Source organism: Indicator indicator, chromosome 15 (assembly GCF_027791375.1).
Source record: "Indicator indicator isolate 239-I01 chromosome 15, UM_Iind_1.1, whole genome shotgun sequence".
Classification (NCBI taxonomy): domain Eukaryota; kingdom Metazoa; phylum Chordata; class Aves; order Piciformes; family Indicatoridae; genus Indicator; species Indicator indicator.
The window spans coordinates 13391784-13411417 of record NC_072024.1 but is presented as its reverse complement, the minus strand read 5'-3'; the positions used below and the strand labels follow the sequence as shown (position 1 = coordinate 13411417).

The 19634-nt window shown below is 38.8% G+C and overlaps 1 protein-coding gene across 1 annotated transcript in view; it reads right to left on the bottom strand.

Moving 5' to 3' along the window:
• The window catches only part of EEFSEC (eukaryotic elongation factor, selenocysteine-tRNA specific), a 124526-nt gene that overhangs the window by 39979 nt on the left and 64913 nt on the right, over nucleotides 1-19634 (bottom strand). Inside the window, exons 5-6 of the mRNA XM_054387378.1 lie at nucleotides 14806-15444; nucleotides 812-968 (exon numbers count right to left, since the gene is read on the bottom strand). Of these exons, the coding sequence (XP_054243353.1) occupies nucleotides 812-968; nucleotides 14806-15444 (796 nt within the window). The remainder of the gene's footprint in view (nucleotides 1-811; nucleotides 969-14805; nucleotides 15445-19634) is intronic.

Here is a 19634-nt window from a genome sequence, read left to right as displayed (position 1 = left end):
TAAAGAGGGTAGAGGATTAACTAGTGACAAATGGGATGAAGACACTACAAAAATACAAAACTGCTCCTAGTATCGTTAAAATCTTATCCCACAATCTGAGTTAAATGCAGCACCTATTATTGCCTTTTGAAAAGGCTCAGAACAATTTTCCTGCCTTAAAAGAAGAAGAAAAAAACCCAACACAACAGTAGTGACACTTACAAACTCTAGCATCCATCATTCCCCATGATCATAAGTCTTTTCTGTAACTCACCAAGGATGAAAAATACAGTAATACATAACATCATAAAACCAGGAGACACCAGCAATAAAAAAAAAACCTCTCAAGATCTCCAAAAACACATTTATCAGGCATTATTTGCTTGAAGGCAAGTTAGGAAATAACATGCAGAACAGAGTCAATTTAAGGAACTTGATATCCACTATATTTAATAAGTAGCTATAAGTAGAAATTATTGCAGATTTGCTTTCCTTGATTAGTGCAGAAGAGCTCTGGTTCAAATCATACATATATTAAGAGAGGAGAGATTTCCATGATCTCTATATGACTGATACTTAACAAGAAGTCATTTTCAAACCAGAGTTTGTTAACGCAGGAGATGTGGCTTCAGGCTGTTCCATCTCACAATGTGTAAGTCACAGCCACCATCATTTAATTAGAAGAGGTACAATCTGCCAAATCATCAGTGGCCAAACTGGGTATGAACTGATCTCAAAACTGCATGAGACTACTGGTAACACTCAGACTCACAATATGGAAAGATTGTCTACACTTGACGTATTTTTATCGTATTTGACGATAAGCACCTACCTGGAATTCGGATTTTAAATTTGCCACTTTGGCCAAACCCACCATCTATTATTCCATCTTCTCCTGTAGATAGTTTGACTTTTAGACCCACAAAAATCTGGATGTTTGTTTCCTTTTTAAACAATGAGCGACCGATCACACTGTAATCATCCATCACCTGCAAAAGAAATAGGGCTTCATGAGTCCACAATCTAAAGTGACAAGAAAAATTATACCTATGAGATACACTAAGTTTGGTGATTTCTACCACCCTGCCCTTAGAAAAGCCATTGAGCCCCAAATGAACAAAGTTATTGATGAGTCATATTAACTGTTGAAATTAAAGGAATTTGTGTCTAAAATGATAGAAGACTTTATGACTTAATAGATTTCTGCTTTCACCTCCTTTCTTACAGCATAAGAACAAACATGCATCAGAATATGCTGTGAAGATCAGTTAATTAAAATCTCTTTTCTGCTTTGAAACCTTCCTATGAAAGTCACTTAAGTACCTATGCTCACAAAAAGTTTATTCCATTACTTACCCTACAGCTAAGTACATTATCACCTACATAAACATCCTTTGTCTCTTAGCTCCAGACTTGCACTCAATAGCTACACTACCAAAGAAATGACAGAATTACTCAGAGCTTCCAAATAGAGCCTTTTAAATATTCACCTTTACATACACATCGATTTGTTAAACTAAAAGCCTTATGACCATTGTATCCAATTTTAATTTCAAGGTTTGTAACCCAGTGGGAAGAACCATTCACAAGTTGAATTCTTAATTAAGCTATCAGGAACAAGAGGCAGCAAGGTTGGTGGGTAAGGCAAGATAAACAACCCTCCCTTAGGCATTACAAAGTATAAAGTGCAGTCAAGTGAGCCTAATCCTGTAGGTGTGAATATCCTTGTATACCTAATGCCTGGAGTTACTCTACCTCATAGCCACATGGAACATTTATTTACTCATCAGAGGAAATAAGGAGATCTTACTTAAATCTTCTCAAGTTGTTTTTTTTTTTTGGTGGCAAAAGTTGCAGCTCTTCTTCATATATTAGAAATTTTTGGGTAAATCTAAAGGTTTCAAAGACCAAAGTGACTCAGAACAGCAAAGAATTATAAACAGCTTTGAACACTCCCATTTATTCAGTTTAAATGATGACTCAAAGTATTGCTGGTTTATTAAGCTGTTCTCCTTCCCTGAAGTCCCCTGCATAAAGAGGAGTGCATATGCAGACTCAAATCCATAATCTTGTTGTTTGTTACTTTATCACATATGTATGCTTCTTTTTTAACATCAATCTCACTGGGGCAGAAAATCCGGCATCAGAAATTCATTTATTTTAAATAGGGTTTACTTGTTCACCTATAAAGAGCCTTGAAAAGGCTGTGCAATATTAAGAGAGCACTGGTAGCACCACATCTGTCCCAGACTATGTGCACCTGCAGGATGAGAAGCATCTACAACCCTTCTTCCTTCTTTCACATGGAGAAGACAACAGTACAGGCAGCTCTGCTTCCAGCCGAATGCAGAGTCAAGGCTGTAAGCAAAAACATTCAGATGTCTCAAGAGCATTAACTGCCTGAACATCTACCCCCTCATCTTTTCCCAAAAGGTCATATTTCTAGTTGTGCTGTATGGTTGTTTTGGTTTGCAGTTTTTTGGTGTGTCTGCCCTCTCATACCCCCTCAACAAGCACTGCTTTAAAACAGCTTGTGAACCATTAGCAATGGTATCACTGCTTGGCAATCTCTAGCTTAAATTTAAAACCGAATAATGTCTTCTACTACAGCCACTGATAACCAATGGTAGTAGGGGGGAAGATAAGTTTTCAGGTACACTTACCTTTCTTTGGGTATGAAATAGAAGACTAGCAGAAAAACAAACTGTTAATTTCAACCTGAAGCAGCACTTACATTCTCAAAACCTTCATCATTTTTCCAGTTACATTAGCTGGTGAAATGTTATTTCTTCCTATGAATCTTTTCTTCCTAAAACAAGAATTTCAAAACTGAACATCTCCCTCCTCCACCTTCAGCTATGACCTTCCAACCCCTGTGTTTGAAATACAGTCTCTTATACTCCAGTGAAGATCTTCCATACATCTATTATTTTTATAGTTATCTCCCAAAAATGGCACAGGAAGCCAACTTTAAAGACAACATAAACATCTTTTATTTTTCCAAGAGCACTTCAAAGTTATCTTTAACGTAATTAAAAACGGAATTACAGGGCAAGCAATCATACTAAGGTTAAGATGGTTCAGTTTGGAGCCTTCCCAGCAAGGCTGCCAGGAAAAACTCAGAATTATTCCTGTGAACAAGTGTTACAGGACCATGTTCCTTTGAGCAAAGAGGTAATGATAACCTACAATTGATGATTTTAACAGCAACAAAATTTATCACCATTTAGGTATACCATACTCATTTAATATCTTTTGACTTTAAAATCTCTCCTCTTTCTGTAAGTAAATGTACTTTTTTAGGGTCTTGCCCTTGTACATGCAGTTTAGGAAAGGAAGTGAGAGTTCCAGCTGCATTGTTCCTTTTAGTCCAGTGCTCAACTTGTAAGAAAAATCCCTCCTTAAGTTGATTGGTATGTTCTGTCATATCACCATTATTCCTTGGGCAAGTATAAAGGCCATCAGAATTACAACTGCTGTAGTGATGCTGAGATAAGTGATCAGGGACTTGCCTGAGTGTTTGGAATAAAACCTTTGTGACCCAAAGTGTCAGTCTCGTAGGCTAAATATTATGCATCCCATTCTATGTCATCCTATCACCAATTTATCCCAGAAGAAGCCTAAATAGTAAGAGAATACTTGACCTAGGAACTATCATAACTGATCAGTTTCTTTGGTAAAACAAACAGGTGAAGGAGGCGTAATTGCTACACAGGAAACCTCATTTTCTGAACCGTAAGAAAAAATTAAGTTTATTCTTCCTTTTAGCCTGCTTTGTAAAAAGGCACAGAAATGCATGTTGTTCTCTCCAACTGAAACTCAACACTTCCAATTACTTTACCAGCAATTTACCTTCAATCACTGGATTTTAAGTTAATCCCCTTCGAGTTCTCAGAACATCTACAATGGCAATCACTTTGCCCATTAGCTGAACAGCCTTTTGGGAGATCCTTCTGCTTTTCTCTCAAACACTTTCTTTTTTCTCCTTTTTTTTTTTTTTGTTATAAAATATTATTAACTTAAAAAGCCAAACGCCACGAAGACAGTAAGGGATATGCAGTCTGCTCTGAAGCAGCAGCAAGGGGCCTAGCGATGAGGGCAGACTAATTTTATTAACTTCAGGGAAACTTCAAAAAGCTTTAGGGCTTTAATGCCAGACAGAGACGACCCCAAAAGTCAGTTTAAGTGCTGCATAAACAAAGGATTAGGGCAAGAAAAAGCTGAAGGCTCCTTGCACTTCTTGTTTATATTGTCATATGACCTAGTAGGAGTGGGAGAGGGCTGCCTCTCTGACTTTAATCCCCCATGGTGTACAGTGGCGTTTCAGTTCACTGACCTACATTAGGATAATATTTTTTTAAATTTATGGGCAGAGGTGCAGCATCAAACTCACTTAAGGACTTAAAAAAAAGAAAAGGGGCGGGGGGGGGTTAGAAAGGCCCAGAACAGAAAAATTTTCTGGCTAGTACAGTCTCCTCCTCTCACTTAGGTTAGATCAGCAGCTTAGAAAGGGATTTCAAGTTCAAAGGGAATGTCTCTGTTACTCTTGTTTTATGGCTTAGACCAGAGGACACAATAGCACAGAGTTTATGAAATATCCCTTCCCACTTGGCTTTTGTGTTTGCAGGAAAAAGTAAACAACACTTTATAACCATAGGTGAAGTATGTGCATCTCTGGCACATAACACTTCTGCTAACACCAAGAAATTCACAGAAAAAATTAACCACCTCCTGCTCTCCCATCTAAGTACTGCTTATGCTACTGTAGATTGTTTGCACAACCACAGTTAATGGTATGAGTTGGCATTCAGTGCAAGGAAAAATAACTGCAATTTCCCTTTGAGCAGGGATAGGAAACAATACTGTCTAGCCTGTTAAACCACCCTTATTTTAAAGATAACTTAAAAATTACCATCATCTGAATACCCTCTCAAACAATTCATCACACACATTTAGAGAACAAGAAACTCCATGTCTTAACATATCTGTGGAAAAACAAAAGGGGAGAAGGAAGAGGGGAACTGGAACAGAAACACAAGAGGGAACAAAGCAGCACCAGAATGAGCTGGGAAATGAGGAAAGGTTTGAGACAAAGTAAAAGCACTGAATATTAAACACTGGAAAGAGAGAGAAAGAACAACTTTATCTGATTTAATCTAAAATTATATGGTTTTAAATAGAAATAAAACAATTTTCTTAAAAAGGATAAAACCAGTTCTGAGGATTACTCTCAGCAAACTGATAAATGGCCCATTGAAACCAAAGTAGAAAACATCGGGAGGGGAAAAAGAACAAAAAGAATCTATGACTAACACTGAAAATACAAAGTATATTTATTGCCTTTTTGTACTTTAGAAAAAGTACACTTGAGACATCTTCATCATGATCAGTGACAGCTCATTTATTTCTAGAAAACTGTTTCAAGCACTTTCCATTTCTGTGTCAGAAACAGGAATATTTGGGAGGTTGCAAATTCCTGCCTTTTTTAAAAATTACAGTACATGAGGCTGCAAAAAGGGTGAAGGAGAAAGGAACAGAGGATTTCACTGACGATTGGGTTTGCCATTGTTTTGACTCTGAAGACTGTTTTAGCTTACAGCTTGTAATTGAGAACTAGGTGAATTACTTGGTACCAAGAATGATTTGGTCAGCCATGTGGTTTCCTCAAGGGCTGATATGTGTGGGCTCTAAAGACCTTCTTTCTCACCATCATCCAAGTGAACAAACTAAACTTCTGCCTTTCAACATTCATCCAGGAGAAAGGAATGGAGATTAAAGGCTTATCTTCTCCAATACGTTCTGAAGTATTCTTCCCATCTCTGAATATCCACTAACTCTGGTTTTCAGATGTTTTGTCTCATCTCTCCACAGCCTGTTTCTTGATTCCAAGAAGCATCTTTCTTTACCCTTCTCTTGCCTTCTCAGTAAAGAGACAATTGTATTTGAGATTATCTAACAAGCAGCAATAAACACCTTTCACTTTGCTGAGCATTTTGCCACCACTACAGTCTGGCTAAAATGGATACAGCGGTGGAAAAAGAGCCTTGAATACTGAATCAGGACAAGTAAGAACTGCAGAACCAGACCAGTTCAGATTTCAAAAGCACCAACTGGCATTCCCTAGGCACACACATGGTACAAATAGGGCATTAACTTCATTATGCAACTTTATAGTGCAAGTTTCTTTTGCCTCTTCGAAGCTTAGAAGGGCTGAATCCCAAAAAGCCTAGCTAGGTACACATTCATTTTACTAGGTGAGAAGGAATTGGCTGATATCATGACTTTATTCATCTTTACTCCAATCTATGTATTAAAAGCAACATCAGAGAGGGAAGAGAGGCTATGGATTGTTGCTATGTACATATTGCTCAGGACCTGCACCTCCAGACCAGCCAGCCCTGGCTTGAAACAGTATGAAGACTGAAAAACTTTCTAATACTTACTGTGCAAGCACAGGGCACAAAAGAGGCTGTTCTGTAGATGCAGAACTCTTGACCTGTCCTTGAAAGGAGGATGTAGAGAGATGGTCAAACTGAAGAGGGCTCCTCCCAGACCACAGTTCTGAGCAGCCAGGACAACTCTGGTAGTATCTCTATGACTGAGATCTTACACATCCAAAAGAAAATGTGAGTGAGGACTGGCAAGTTTCATTTGGAACAGTGCAGAGATCCAGCACATAGTAGTAGGTAAAGTATAGTGACAGTAATTTAATTTGTTTCTATAGGAAACTGCCCACAAATAGCTTGGGGAGAGCAAAGAACAAAAAATAGAGGCTTACAAAAACCCCACTGGAAATTAAGCAGTCAATGATGGCAGGCCTGCAAAGTAGCTGTCTAAAGCAACTGATGCCAAGAAAGGGCACAGATCTGACTCTTGACACAGACTCTCATTCCCTTCTGAAGACACTGCATGGACATCATCACAAGTCTGTCCCCTCCCCTAATGATCTCTAAGTCCATTATGTGGATCCTCTGCCCAAAGTCCAATAGTCCACCACATCTCTTAGATAACATTTCCTTCTGCCATTTGGTTAACAAGGTTTGTGGTATCAAGCAGCACAACTCTGTGCTACACTGCTGAATATTTTTAACTCAAAGCCTAGTGAAGGTGTACAGTAGAGGGATGGTTACAGTTCAGTAATATGTAGGTTTAATTTTACTTTACATTTTTACTTTAAAAATGCCTAGGAAATTGCAGAATTGGGCACTTGAGAAGTTAAGAAATGCCAGATGTCCACACAACCTTATTCCTGTCCCTCTTTGATATGCCCCATGATGCAGTCTTTACATGACCACATCCAAAAAACTTTCACAGGAATCCTGCCTTATTAAGCGCACAGGGGAACAGAATTAATGTTGCATAGGCAACTGTAAATCTGGTATTTCCTAACTTTCAAGTGCTTGATTTTGCAGCCTAAGTAACATTCTTAATTTACTTTGGTATCCAATAAATAAAATGGTGTATTGGTTGCCTTGCTGACAAACTGATTCCCCCACAGGTGACTCTTACACAACCTCAGAAAAATCAAGACCAGCTGTCCATACACTTGCAAGACCCAAAAGCATGTCTGTATTTTAAATTTAATAATATAAAAATAACCATAGGTGTTACTCAAACCTTGCAAAATTCTACTACCCAGTCATGTGGAGCAAGCCATGCTTTTGTTGGTGAATGAACAAAATGCCATTTTTTCATATGAGTAAGCAAGCAGATTGCATGACTTAGCTGGTACACTTTCATGACAAATTTATTCTACTCTGTTAATCCATATGTGGTGTCAGTCAGTAAGCATCACCATTCTTTTTTCAGTACTGTTTAACAGAAATGGTATTTCTGTTTAATGAGCATACAGCCCTCCCTTCCTCTTCCCCCCTTTCCCCACTAAGCTTCTCAAACCCTTTTACTGAGAAACTAAACAGCAGCCAATAAATAAATGCATCTTTTCTATTCTTATTTTACAGTGCATTTTAACTAGTGAATGTGCTGTGCACTTTTATTCACCTGATTGCCTTCATCTCTGTATTATTACTGTATTTAGCATACCATCAGCAGCCAAGCAGAACCAAGCAAACTCATGTTCAGACTTCAAAGCAGGAAAAATATTAATTGTGGCGTCTGCATGTTTACAGTACATGGAGTGACAGCTACAACTTCTCCCTGCTAGTCACAGAAGGTTCTGCAGACAGCCCAGGTCACTGCCTGTGCCTGCAGGCAGCATTCAGTCAGCTTTCACTGTACAGTTTGGCCTTTCTACTCACTTTGTGTCCGCATGAGCCTGCACACCGTATTAGTCACCAAGAAAGCCTTGTGGCCTGGCTGATGCAGTGTTTTACTTGCTAACCAGCTGGGACTATAGTGTGACTGTGAGAAAAGAGCAGATGAAACATTAGCCCTAGTGAGTCAATGAAACATCCTTTATCTAGAAATAAGCTAGGTGGAAGTATCTAACTATCTGAGCAGGTAAAATTTACTGATCTTCACTCCTAGCAGCGCTGCAACCATGCAATAGAAAATTCAAGGAGCAGTATTTCTGTGGCAAAAATATTAAATACAGTGTACAGACTTGACTCTGAAACAATTTCTGGTACTACCGGTAAGGTATCTTGAAAGGATTCCCTAAATAATGTACCAGTGATGCCCACATATGATCCACTACTCAAGAATCTTTCCAGACAGGAATACTCTGGCACTCCCATACTAACTTACATCCTCTCCAAGCACAGGCAACCTCCCCAGAAGTCTGGTCTCATCCCCTAAGTGAACCACATCGGATGTTCCTATTCACGCATGGGTGAGTTCATTTTCCTCCTTTGTACCTTCCTTTGCCAGTTTGGTTCACTGTGGTTGAGTTACTATAAACTTGACACAATTGGAATACTAAATGCTGGTGTTTTCCCTCCAACATCTATAAAGAATTAAAAGGATAAAATGTGTCTAATAATTGTTTAAAAGATGCCATTTTCACAACCACAGCTTTTGAGAACGTTTAGCTCCTTAAAGGACAGTCTTGGTCATTGCTGGTCATCAAGAAATTTAAATACCATTTTCTCAAACTTCCTGCAGTTGCTTACCAGTAGTAGTCATCTGCACAATATTTCATTCTTCTTCTGAAAGGCCAGAAAGATCAGTTAAGCAATGGTGACAAAGACTATTTGACAACTCTTATATCCTACTGTAAGAAGAAAAAACACACACAGATGCTGAAAGCTTTTTCTCTTCCATTCAGGCTTCAGAAGAGATGCTCTGATAAAAACCCTGGTAACTCACCCTGCTTTCACATCTTGCTCCTTCTCCTTGGGGATACTTAGATGACACCAATACTCAAACAATGACTACCATGTTGTTATTAAGCAATAAGTGATTCTTCTATCCTTCAGAAATTAAACATGCTAGCTACCTGATGGCCTCAGTCCCTTTAAGAATTAGCACACTAATAAAACCCACCATCCAGCAATGCACAAAACTTGGGAACAGAGTGGTTATGAGTAAAACTGGGACATCCCACAGATGTGACACATGATAGGAAACTACTGAAGAAACAAGTCCAAAGTGATTATTATCAAAAAAGTAAAGACTAAAAGCAAGGCAAATAACAAGAAAAATACATTAGAAACTTCAAAATACATAAAGATAACTGATTCTTCTTAATGTCTAAGGAACCAGAGAAAGCATCTTTAGAAAGGACAAGCCCATTTTCATAGGAAAATATTCTGCTACGCTTAAAATGGGAAACAATCACAGCCCAGACACACATATTTTTCACTACACAAGCTTGAAAGTGCAGAAGGTGCAGCTTGTGCTACAAGCAAGGCAGAGAGCTTTCCTTCTTTCGTTTCTGCCACAGTGCTACTGATTTACGAGCATCTTTGACAATAGGACCCTGTGGCAACCATCCCAAGACAAATCCTGCTTGTGCAAACACTTTCAAAATAGTCAGAATATCTGAGTCATGCAGGAAAGCACGATGCACTTCTACAGTTCACCTTCCAGTTGAAACTCTCTGTACTCAACCTGTATGGCCAAGGAAGGCAAAGAGCAAATAGCGTGATAAATAGAAGGGATTTATCCCAGGAACTGAGTAACTGCTTCATGAGTCAGACTGGAATTAATCTGCAACGCTGTGCAGAGGTAAAACTCAGAGAGGAAGATATTTCAGAGATAGTGTTAGGACTAATACAAGTCTCTTCGCCCACAGAACTGCAGAAGAGCTGACTGGTGAGAAATCTGTCTCCAGAAGCACAAGACCGAGGACAACAGTTGCTGTTTAATTTGCTTGTCTCAGCCTCCAGGGGCTGCTGCCCTGCTATAGTTCAGTGAGCCCATATTCACACCCACTACCACAGATCCAGGGGAGCAAACTTTGCTCACAGCACTTCATTTACCCTGTTTTCACCAAGATTCTGACACCACGCTCCTTAAAGCGACACTGGTGTTCATAATTGCACTCAGCCTTGCTTTTACATTTTTATCAGTACAAGCCATTTGTTGCCAGCCAAGCTCTTTTTCCTATCAAAAGTACATCTGTCAGGCAGCCAAGGTTTTGCAAAAATGAAGTGTCTAGAGGGCAACAGTCCGTGCCTCCACATAACCAAGCCAGAAAGACGCTCGATACTCTTTCTCCACTGAACTTGTCCTCTCCTTCCAGTCCTCTCCACAAGATAAAACTGGGCTAGTATTTTACATCGGTTAAAATCAACAATCTAAGCAAATACAAATCTTTGCCAGCAACCCCTTGTTTCTGAGGGAATAGCAGATTTCCATTTCCCTTGAAACTAATCCCTAAAGACTTACTCTAACCCCAAAATAAATCTGGACTAAAGCAAAACAGGAGCATTCACACACTTCTATGACAGTTCAGAAACATCAGATAAAACCATAATTGCAGTTTGAATCATGCAACTTTTTCCTAACCAAGATGTAATCCTAGCATGTTTAGAAGCAAGTGCTCTGCACTACGCATCTCAGACAATGTTTTGAAGACAAATTTCTCAAATCCTACAATACGATATATCTTAAAAAAAAAATAAAATTAAAAATCAGCCAATAGATAAGGAAGGGTGCGAAAAAAGAGGCTCAAAGATACACTGCAGACAGGTGAATTCAAAGCTCAGTAGTCAGGCTTTGACTCTTTCTCTCCCAGTGCTCCACTTGGTTTCAGCGTTAAGGAGGCAAGAAACCAAAAGGAAACAGTGAGCAATACAAAAAGAAGTGCAAGGGTACCTCAATATTTTTTAGAACCTTTATCATCACTTGATCAGAGGAGAAAAACAGGAAGCTCAGGAATGAATTCTCACTAAAATGTACTAATTCAAGACCTTTTGCTAATTTAAGTAGGGTTACTTTTAACTTTTCAAAATACGGTGTTTAACCAGTTCATGGATTTGATTTCAATGTGAAACAGCAAAAATGTCACACTTGCTCTTAGAGAGCAAATCCCCCCTCCCCTACTCTTTGAGAATAAATGTTGTTCTTTAAATAAAAAAATAACCTTAAAATCCAGGATGTGCCATGCACAAGGGGTACAGAACAACAGTACTGTGACGCTGAAACTTAATGAATTTACAATTCTTACTATTCCATCAGTGCTCTGTCATTAATCAGAACAGGAATGTAATGCCAAACTATAAATGCCTGATTTCTCTCAGGTAAACTGGTAGTTAAGCTGCAGGGATTTTTTTTTTTTTTTTTTTTTATTCAGCAAGTGAAGGGGCTTGGGAGAGCTCACATCAGATTGGCAGCAGCACTTGACAAACCAGCACTATCAAATTCCACTACAACCCAGTTACAGGAGCATGTTTCTACTCCACGCTGAACCCGAAGACGGATGTTACGTACCCCTGTCTCCCTCTCTCCCAGCCTTTCAGGAAGCTATGAAGCTAATTTTCCCCAGCAGTATTCTCTGGAGGAAAGGTTCACTTCTCGTGAAGCTAACACGTATTTTTTAATTATTATTATTATTTTTTATGCCTCCCCAGGGAAGGTGAGGAGGGGGGAGCTTCCTTGCTCAATAGAGAAAGAAATTTTCCTGTATCAGTGCCAAGAACAGACACCCTCAATTCAGCGATCCTAATCTCCAGCCATCCATCAGCAGCAGGGTGGGACCAGCTGATTCAGATTTTCTATTAGCTGGTGACTTTGTGTACTAAAATAAGCCACTGTACCACCCAACTGTTCCTGCTGCTCTCCACTCTGCAAAAGCACAGGCTTAACACTAGCAACCTCAACCAGTGCTGTAAACACTCCCACAGCAGATCCTTTATAACTGGCACAATCCTCTTCCCACCAACCCTCCCAAATCCTGGCACGTCCCTGTGACTTTAGCCCATGAGTGTTGCTTTGCTGTGCCATACTCTGAGCACACATCGGGGAAGAGGACAACTCTTGAGTACCTACAGTACCACAAGACAGCATTTGAGATCAAACCTCACCTGCAAACACTATTCAATGGCAACTGCTCACTTGCAGGGCCAATCAGTAATCATAGAGAGTAGTCAAGGCCTACAAATACAGCAATCTATGTGACACACTATGAAGACAGGATAAAATAATAAAATCTCCAGCTCTGTATTTTAAAAGACACAAGAAAATATCAAAACAGTTCACTATTATATCTTCCTAAAATTATTCCATTGGTCAAATATTAAATAACTTGTATATACTGGTTACCTTCTGGACCAGAAAATAAAATATGCATAATTTGATTAACATTATTCCATTGTGTACATAGTAAAATGAATACCAGAACACAAAAAATGGCAAAGGATTTGAAAAGAAGAGTAAATACAGCCAATTAAAAATGCATGACCAAGGCTAACAGCAAACTTAACTCAGTCAGACAACTTATACTCACACAGCTGGTACTCTACAAGTCTGCAACTCTCAGACTAGTGCCATGCACTGCTGGGAAACAAAGACTCTGAGACATGTTCTTTTCTGTCAAACAAAAACACAAGCAGAGTGTGTCTCCGTGGGTCACACAAACTTCTGTTCTTACCTATGTTCCTACAGTCACAGAGAAACAAAAAGGAGCTGGTTAATCAGGTCTCCCTGAGTATTTGCAGCATGAGCCATGCACAAGTGAGTAAGCTTTTAGCGAAGACAAAAGGCAAATGCTTCACGAGCTCAGATAGCTCTGGAGTGTTAGGACAACTGGTATCTGAACATGTCTTCAGTATAGAGCTTCTCCACAGATTAGGGACACAATACTTTGGCCCCATTGCTCTAGTTCAACATCACCATCAGCCAAAGGGAAAGGTAGCCAGCCATTTCAAACAAAGGAAACCATCTACCTGCTACCAAAATCTTGAAGAGTGACCAATGATTTTGAGTGTCCCGTATAACCCATATTAATAGAGACAACATTTTCAGACAGCTACTACAGATATCCTCCTTCCAACTACCTTCCTTCCTAGTGACAAATTTGGCATCCAAAAAACCACTACAAGTCTGAAGTTTCTTTGAAAACAATAGCCTTCAAAGTCAGCACTGGCAATTCAAAGAAAAACCTCTTTAAAAAAAACAAAACCAAACACCACAACAAACAAAACAACCAACCAACACACACCACCACCAGCTAAAAGAGCAACATAGAAACCTTAGAGAAAATCAGGAAAAAAGAGCTGCCCCCATTTGCTCAATTAACACAGTGAGGCACTTCGAAAAGAACCTCACTAATTCAAAATCATGTCCTGACAGGGATCTTGGTTTATTTTTTACTATTGAATTAATAAGGCATTCAAGAAGCCTGCATGATAAACAGCAAATGTGGTCAAGTATGCTGAGTGTTTAGTCTGCCACCGCAAAGGTATGCAGTACTCAACACAGCTTTATGGAATTTTGAAAAGGAGTAAGAATGCTAAATGTGTTGTTCAAACAATCAGGTTTTGGATTAGCAAAATAAAAATTAATACTTCTTTACCCAAAGTTACTAGAATGTCTACCACACTAACACATTAAGTAAATGTTTGCTAAAATTTACATCAACTCTGTTCATTTAGATGTAAGCCATTAAATTATTTACATAGTGCACATTTCCACCTAACCTGTTCATCGTAAGAAATTTTAATCATGGGATGTAGAAACAAGCAGTTCTCCATAGACTGCTGAAAGATTAAAGAGCAACATAACCATACCAACCGCTACAAACAATTTGTCTATACATACTGAAGGGACAGTAAGAAAAATCCCAATTAATTTTTACTGTAGATGCTAATTCCTCCAGAAAAGACCTCTATTTCCTGCCACAATGAGGTGGGTCAAGTACATATACTATAACAGAATAACACCTGTGCAATAGGGAAACAGCATGCATTAACCATGCATGCAACAGGTCTGCAAGGCCTACTAAAATAGATGTTGATAATGGAGGTTCTTATCAAACACAACATGAAAACACAAAATACAATGGGGTTTGTGTTATTTAACATAACACTACTTTGATTTACACTGTCTTTACATTTTTAGTCTACTACAGAGCAACTGTGTAAAATATGTCACTGGAAAGCTGGAAGTTTTGTCAACTGAGTAGAGAATAGATGAGCCCATTAGGGAGGTACACAAAGCAAGCGAGTTTGCAGGAACAGAACAGCCAGACATCAAAAGGATCAGTGGGAAAACAGCATCAAATTACTAACACTGAACTGAATAAACTAGTCACTTTAAATCAATGATTTTTTTGGACTGTTTGCAAGCAGACAAAATGTAACACACTTTGTGTACAAACATAAGCAAAATGTGTATAAAGACTCTGGAACAGAACAGTGAAAATTCTGTAGCCCACCAATATATGTACTTGCACAGAACAAATATATTAAAGAGACAGCTTACCCTTTCCACCTGTCCTTCTTTGTGCTTCAGTTTGTACACTTTCAGCTTTGGAAGGAAAGTCTCTGCATAGTTCTTGTCTTCCATGCCTTGGAGCAGTACCCCATGGAATGCCAGCCTGCAGGTATTTGCATGAATATCTGTATCCAGCTTGGAGCCGATCACAAGGCACAGTTTAGGACAGGTGACTGGTTTTTCAAACTCCAGCAAAGCCCACTGCTGTCTTGGGAGCTGGACTTCTGCCTGGTCATTTTCTTTGTTCTCCTCTGAAGAATTTGAGTCCTTAGACAAATATTCCTCTTGATAAAGATAATCTTTCTCAAAATCAAAAAAATTTTCTTTAATTTCTTCATTGAAGTCAGCAGGGGCTGGACCGAAAAACATCACTCTTCCCATAACTGTTTCATGACCAACTGTGATATGGAACTTAGCCTTGGTCTGAAGAGCTCCTCGAAAATACTGGATTTTCTTCAGGGAAATTATTGCAGCATGGATGGTGTGAAGTGATTCTGGGGTGCAAATCAGGCCTCGTTCTAGCAGTTTGGGATCAAATTGGGTGACACAGATACCTACCCTGTCACCCTGCATAGCATAAGTCACAGGATTATGGAACATCTGCATAGATTTTACTTTCTTTGTCACCTATTAATAAAAGAGAAAAAAAATTAATAGCACAGGAGTGCATCACAAACGAAAAAGCCACACATCACAGCCCTGCACTCCTGTCAACTGATGACTTCTAAAAAAGTCTGCAATTCATAAAGTAGAAAGTGAACACAGGGAACATAACTTATATCATTTGAAATTACCACAAGTTTGAGAGTCTTCTACTTCTGTTCCTGAGACTTTAAGATTATCATGGCCACAATTACATTGATATTTGCATCATCTGTGCTGCAACACATATATACTATCTGCAAACCAACAAGCACCCACACCTTGGAACACTTTAATTAAGCACCCACACCATCAAAAGTGTAGCACTACATGCTCATCTGTGCACCTAAGTGATTGTCTTCCAATTCTTTTTATGAAATCTTCTAGTCTGTGACATTCCATATACTAAAAAGAATAAATAATTCCTGAAAGCACTCTTCCAAAGATTTGAGTGTTCATAAATATATGGTTGGTGTTGTCACCTTCTCCTTTTCCACAAAGGCTGCTACTTGACTTCAGACAAATCTTTCTATGCCTATTCCAAACACCACAAACTATGCAATACTAAGAAAAGACTGAAGAAAATAAATTAAAAAAAAAAAAAAAGAGAAAAGAAAAACTCAAAGGGGAACAAATTGCAGAAACTTAGATCAAGTTAGAGGAGTATAGAAGTCTATTGGCTGAACTAAAACCTTCAGCAACCAAAATATAAAGCGCTTTCAAAACACATCAGCAAAAAATTGGTCACATGTCATAGATGGAAAGATTATTTTTTTAAAAAGGGGGAAAAAATGAAAATAAATCTAGCAGCTGCATGGTTTCTGGAAAGTAACAAAAATCCTGCATTCCTTCTTGAAATCCTAATTATACAAATAACAATGGCCATGAGCTTTCACCACTACAAATAATTTTTGAGTTCCCTAAACCTCTGGCTGCTAACCAAAACCAAAAGAAATGCTATTCTCAGATTGTAATTGAAACATTTTTCAAATCAAATGCCGTATCAATGCCTGTGGATTCTTGGAGAATCCACACAACATTATGAGAAAGAAGATCAAGAGGTATGATGGGGAACTGCCTGAAAAAGTCCAGTGCAGAGCCACAAAGATGATTAAGGGAGTGGAACATCTCCCTTATGAGGGGAGACTGAGGGAGCCAGGGCTCTTTAGCTTGGAAAGGGGAAGACTAAGGGGTGACCTCATTTGTGTTTATAAATATGTAAAGGGGGAATGCCAAGAGGATGGAGTCAAGACTCTTCTTGGTGGTGCCCAATGACAGAACAAGGAGCAGTGGGTGGAAGTTGAGGCACAGGAAATTCTATGGAAACACGAGGAAAAATTTTTCACTGACTGAATGCTAGAACAGGCTGTCCAGATAGGTTGTGGAGTCTCCCTTTATGGAGATATTCAAGATCTGCCTGGATGCATTCCTGTGTGATCTGGATTGGTGATCCTACTCTGGCAGGGGGGTTGTGCTAAATGATCTTTCAGAGTCCCTTCCAGCCCCTGACATTCTGTGATTCTGGAGAGAAGGAGAAAAATCCGTAACTAAAAAGCCAGGATCGAAATAGTTTGGTATGATCTCAGTTAAGATCAATGTCAGAACAGACTTTAAAAGGCTGAGATAACACTAGAGTTCACTTAGGTGATTGGAGGGGTGGATTAGATCCCACAAGAACTGAGCTAGAATTGCATCTCCTTCAAAAGGTCAGATATAGAACCAACAGAGAAGTGAATGATCTGCACCCATTAGATCAAATAACAAGAGCCAAAGTAGCTTTAAATCACCAGCTTCCTGTTTTCTGAGCAGATCAGGAACATCCATACAGTATTTCATTCCATTTCACTCTGACCCCAACTGAAAAGAGACATTTGTCCGTGGTTTAAAATGCTCCAAATGTAGGGGTTTTGCTTCGAGAGCCTGAAGTACATAACTGAAATTCATCTTTGTTTTGTCTGGCCTTTAAAATACAAACCTGGAAGCACTGAAAAGGATGCAACTGGCTCCCAGTATTAGATTTGTTTCTCTTATACATATCTAGTTTCCCTATGTAAGGGATCTCCACAAGACACAGCACAGTTCTAAACTTTCAAATATTTTCTTTAGCTTTAGAGCAATAGAATTTTCAAGTAAGGAGTTGGGACTGGATCACTCAGTCTACTCACCTACCACATTAAATATTTCAGAGTACTGTCCTGGCAATGGGAATTCATAAGTGAGACCAGCTATAATCAATATCTCAGACTATTTCTTTGCATTTATTTTGAGCACCCAATTTTTGTCCTCAAAATACTGACAGTAAAACAATTTCTAACTCATCTTGTTCATGAAAATAGCACAGACCCATTTTAGCAATCCACTAAGTAGAAACATGTTTACTCTTCTATTGTAGAATCAGGCATTTAGACACAAAGTACCAATACCGAGTGTGACTTTAAGGAGACAGACTTTATTGCATGTAAACAATATAGATACACGTGGAAAACAGACACTATAGTAAAACTGGCTACAAATTTTCACTAAGAAATTCATTTATTTTGGTTTTTAGTGATGGCACAAGGGAATTGATTATATCTCATCATATAAATCAAGAGCCATGTGTTGAAACCTTACATCATTTGCAAAGGGATTTGTTTCAATTGTTAAATTTTATTTGTATAATCACATTAATGTTCCTAAAGCATTAAAGGGCCATTAAAAGGGTGAGAAGGAAGAAGTTTGTGTTCAAATGCAATTACAAAAAAAATGCAAAACAGAAATCAGAAGCACCCCAACAGTTCAGCCTTTCAGATAAACAAATGTATTCAATATGAGAACCCATTATTTGAAGACCAAAGGAAAAAGCCCACTAAGATTTTCAAAGCAGTTCAGTACAGACTAATAGAAAACAGGATACACAAAAAGTCCACTAATAACTCTTCCCCCTATATGTCAGTTTCTTTTCCTTTATTTATCCAATTTCCACATGCCATTGCTCATGGCTTCTTTAGATAAGAATCCAGCCATCCTGCTGCCTCTCAATACCATGAGTACATCTTGATATGAAAGACACAACCACCACATTTTCCACAAAGTTAAAATACTTAGTCTTGATAATCTGTTAGAGACAATGCTGATTAAAAATACAGTATTTAAAAGGAGTCTTACAAAGAGTCCCCACTTCAAATGCAGAGGAGTCCAGTTTAAAATAAACATCGCATCTCAGAGCCCAGCTGCCAAAAGCTGCATCTTTTAAACTTACATCCAAGAAGGAAGAGGAGCTGATAAAGCAGCGTTTCAGCCCTGAGGTAAGCCTGCCTGAATCAGCACCCAAACAAGGAGAGGAAAGAACTGACCACACAGTGCAGCAAAGTGCCCAATATAAGAAACACCACCTTAGTATCATCCAGCAGCTGTGCTTCCTTACATCTTGAAGAGGAGCAGCAAACTCAGGCCCAATTGCTTTCCTCCCTATAGCTCTAGAACAAATCCAAATAAATAGTAAGGCATCTCATCCTCCTGCTTCCAGTATCATCTCTTGGTAGTCAAAAGATATCAAGTCACACTGTTAAAAATGCAGCCTGGTCATCTGAAAGGCTACCATAATTTTTAGATTTCAGCCGCCCCTTGTCTAAGAACATACACTGACAATAAGTAAAGCTCTACTTCAGATATGGCTGCTCTTACACATAAACAGATCTGCTCATAAATTCTCTTCTAAACATGAGGAATGCTAAATTCTTATGGGAGACAACCATTCATAGGCAAAGCTAAGTCTTATAGCTGAGTAAGCAGCAATATGTTTAGCAAAGATGGCAAACCGCTCCTGCTCAGAAGCGTCAAAAGGACACCAAGGTTGCAAATGCACAAGAGAGCAACAATGAAAATTCAGAAATCATGAGTCAAGGCCTCTCCCTTACTCCTTCCAAATTAAAAGAGAAAAAAAAAAAAAAAGGTCCATTTTAAAAAGATAATGTTTTCTTAATTCTGTGAGACGCCTCTGTGGCTCATGTCACATTGATAAATACTAGCTCCAACTCTTCAACTGGGATTTCAGAACATCATAAAATGGAGCTAAACCAGCAGCTGTCAATAGTATGTTGCTGAATAGCAATCACACAATGCAAAGCCATCTCTTCTGAGTCAACGTCACAACAACAGCTACAACCATCTACAAAGAGTAGAAACCTCAGAGA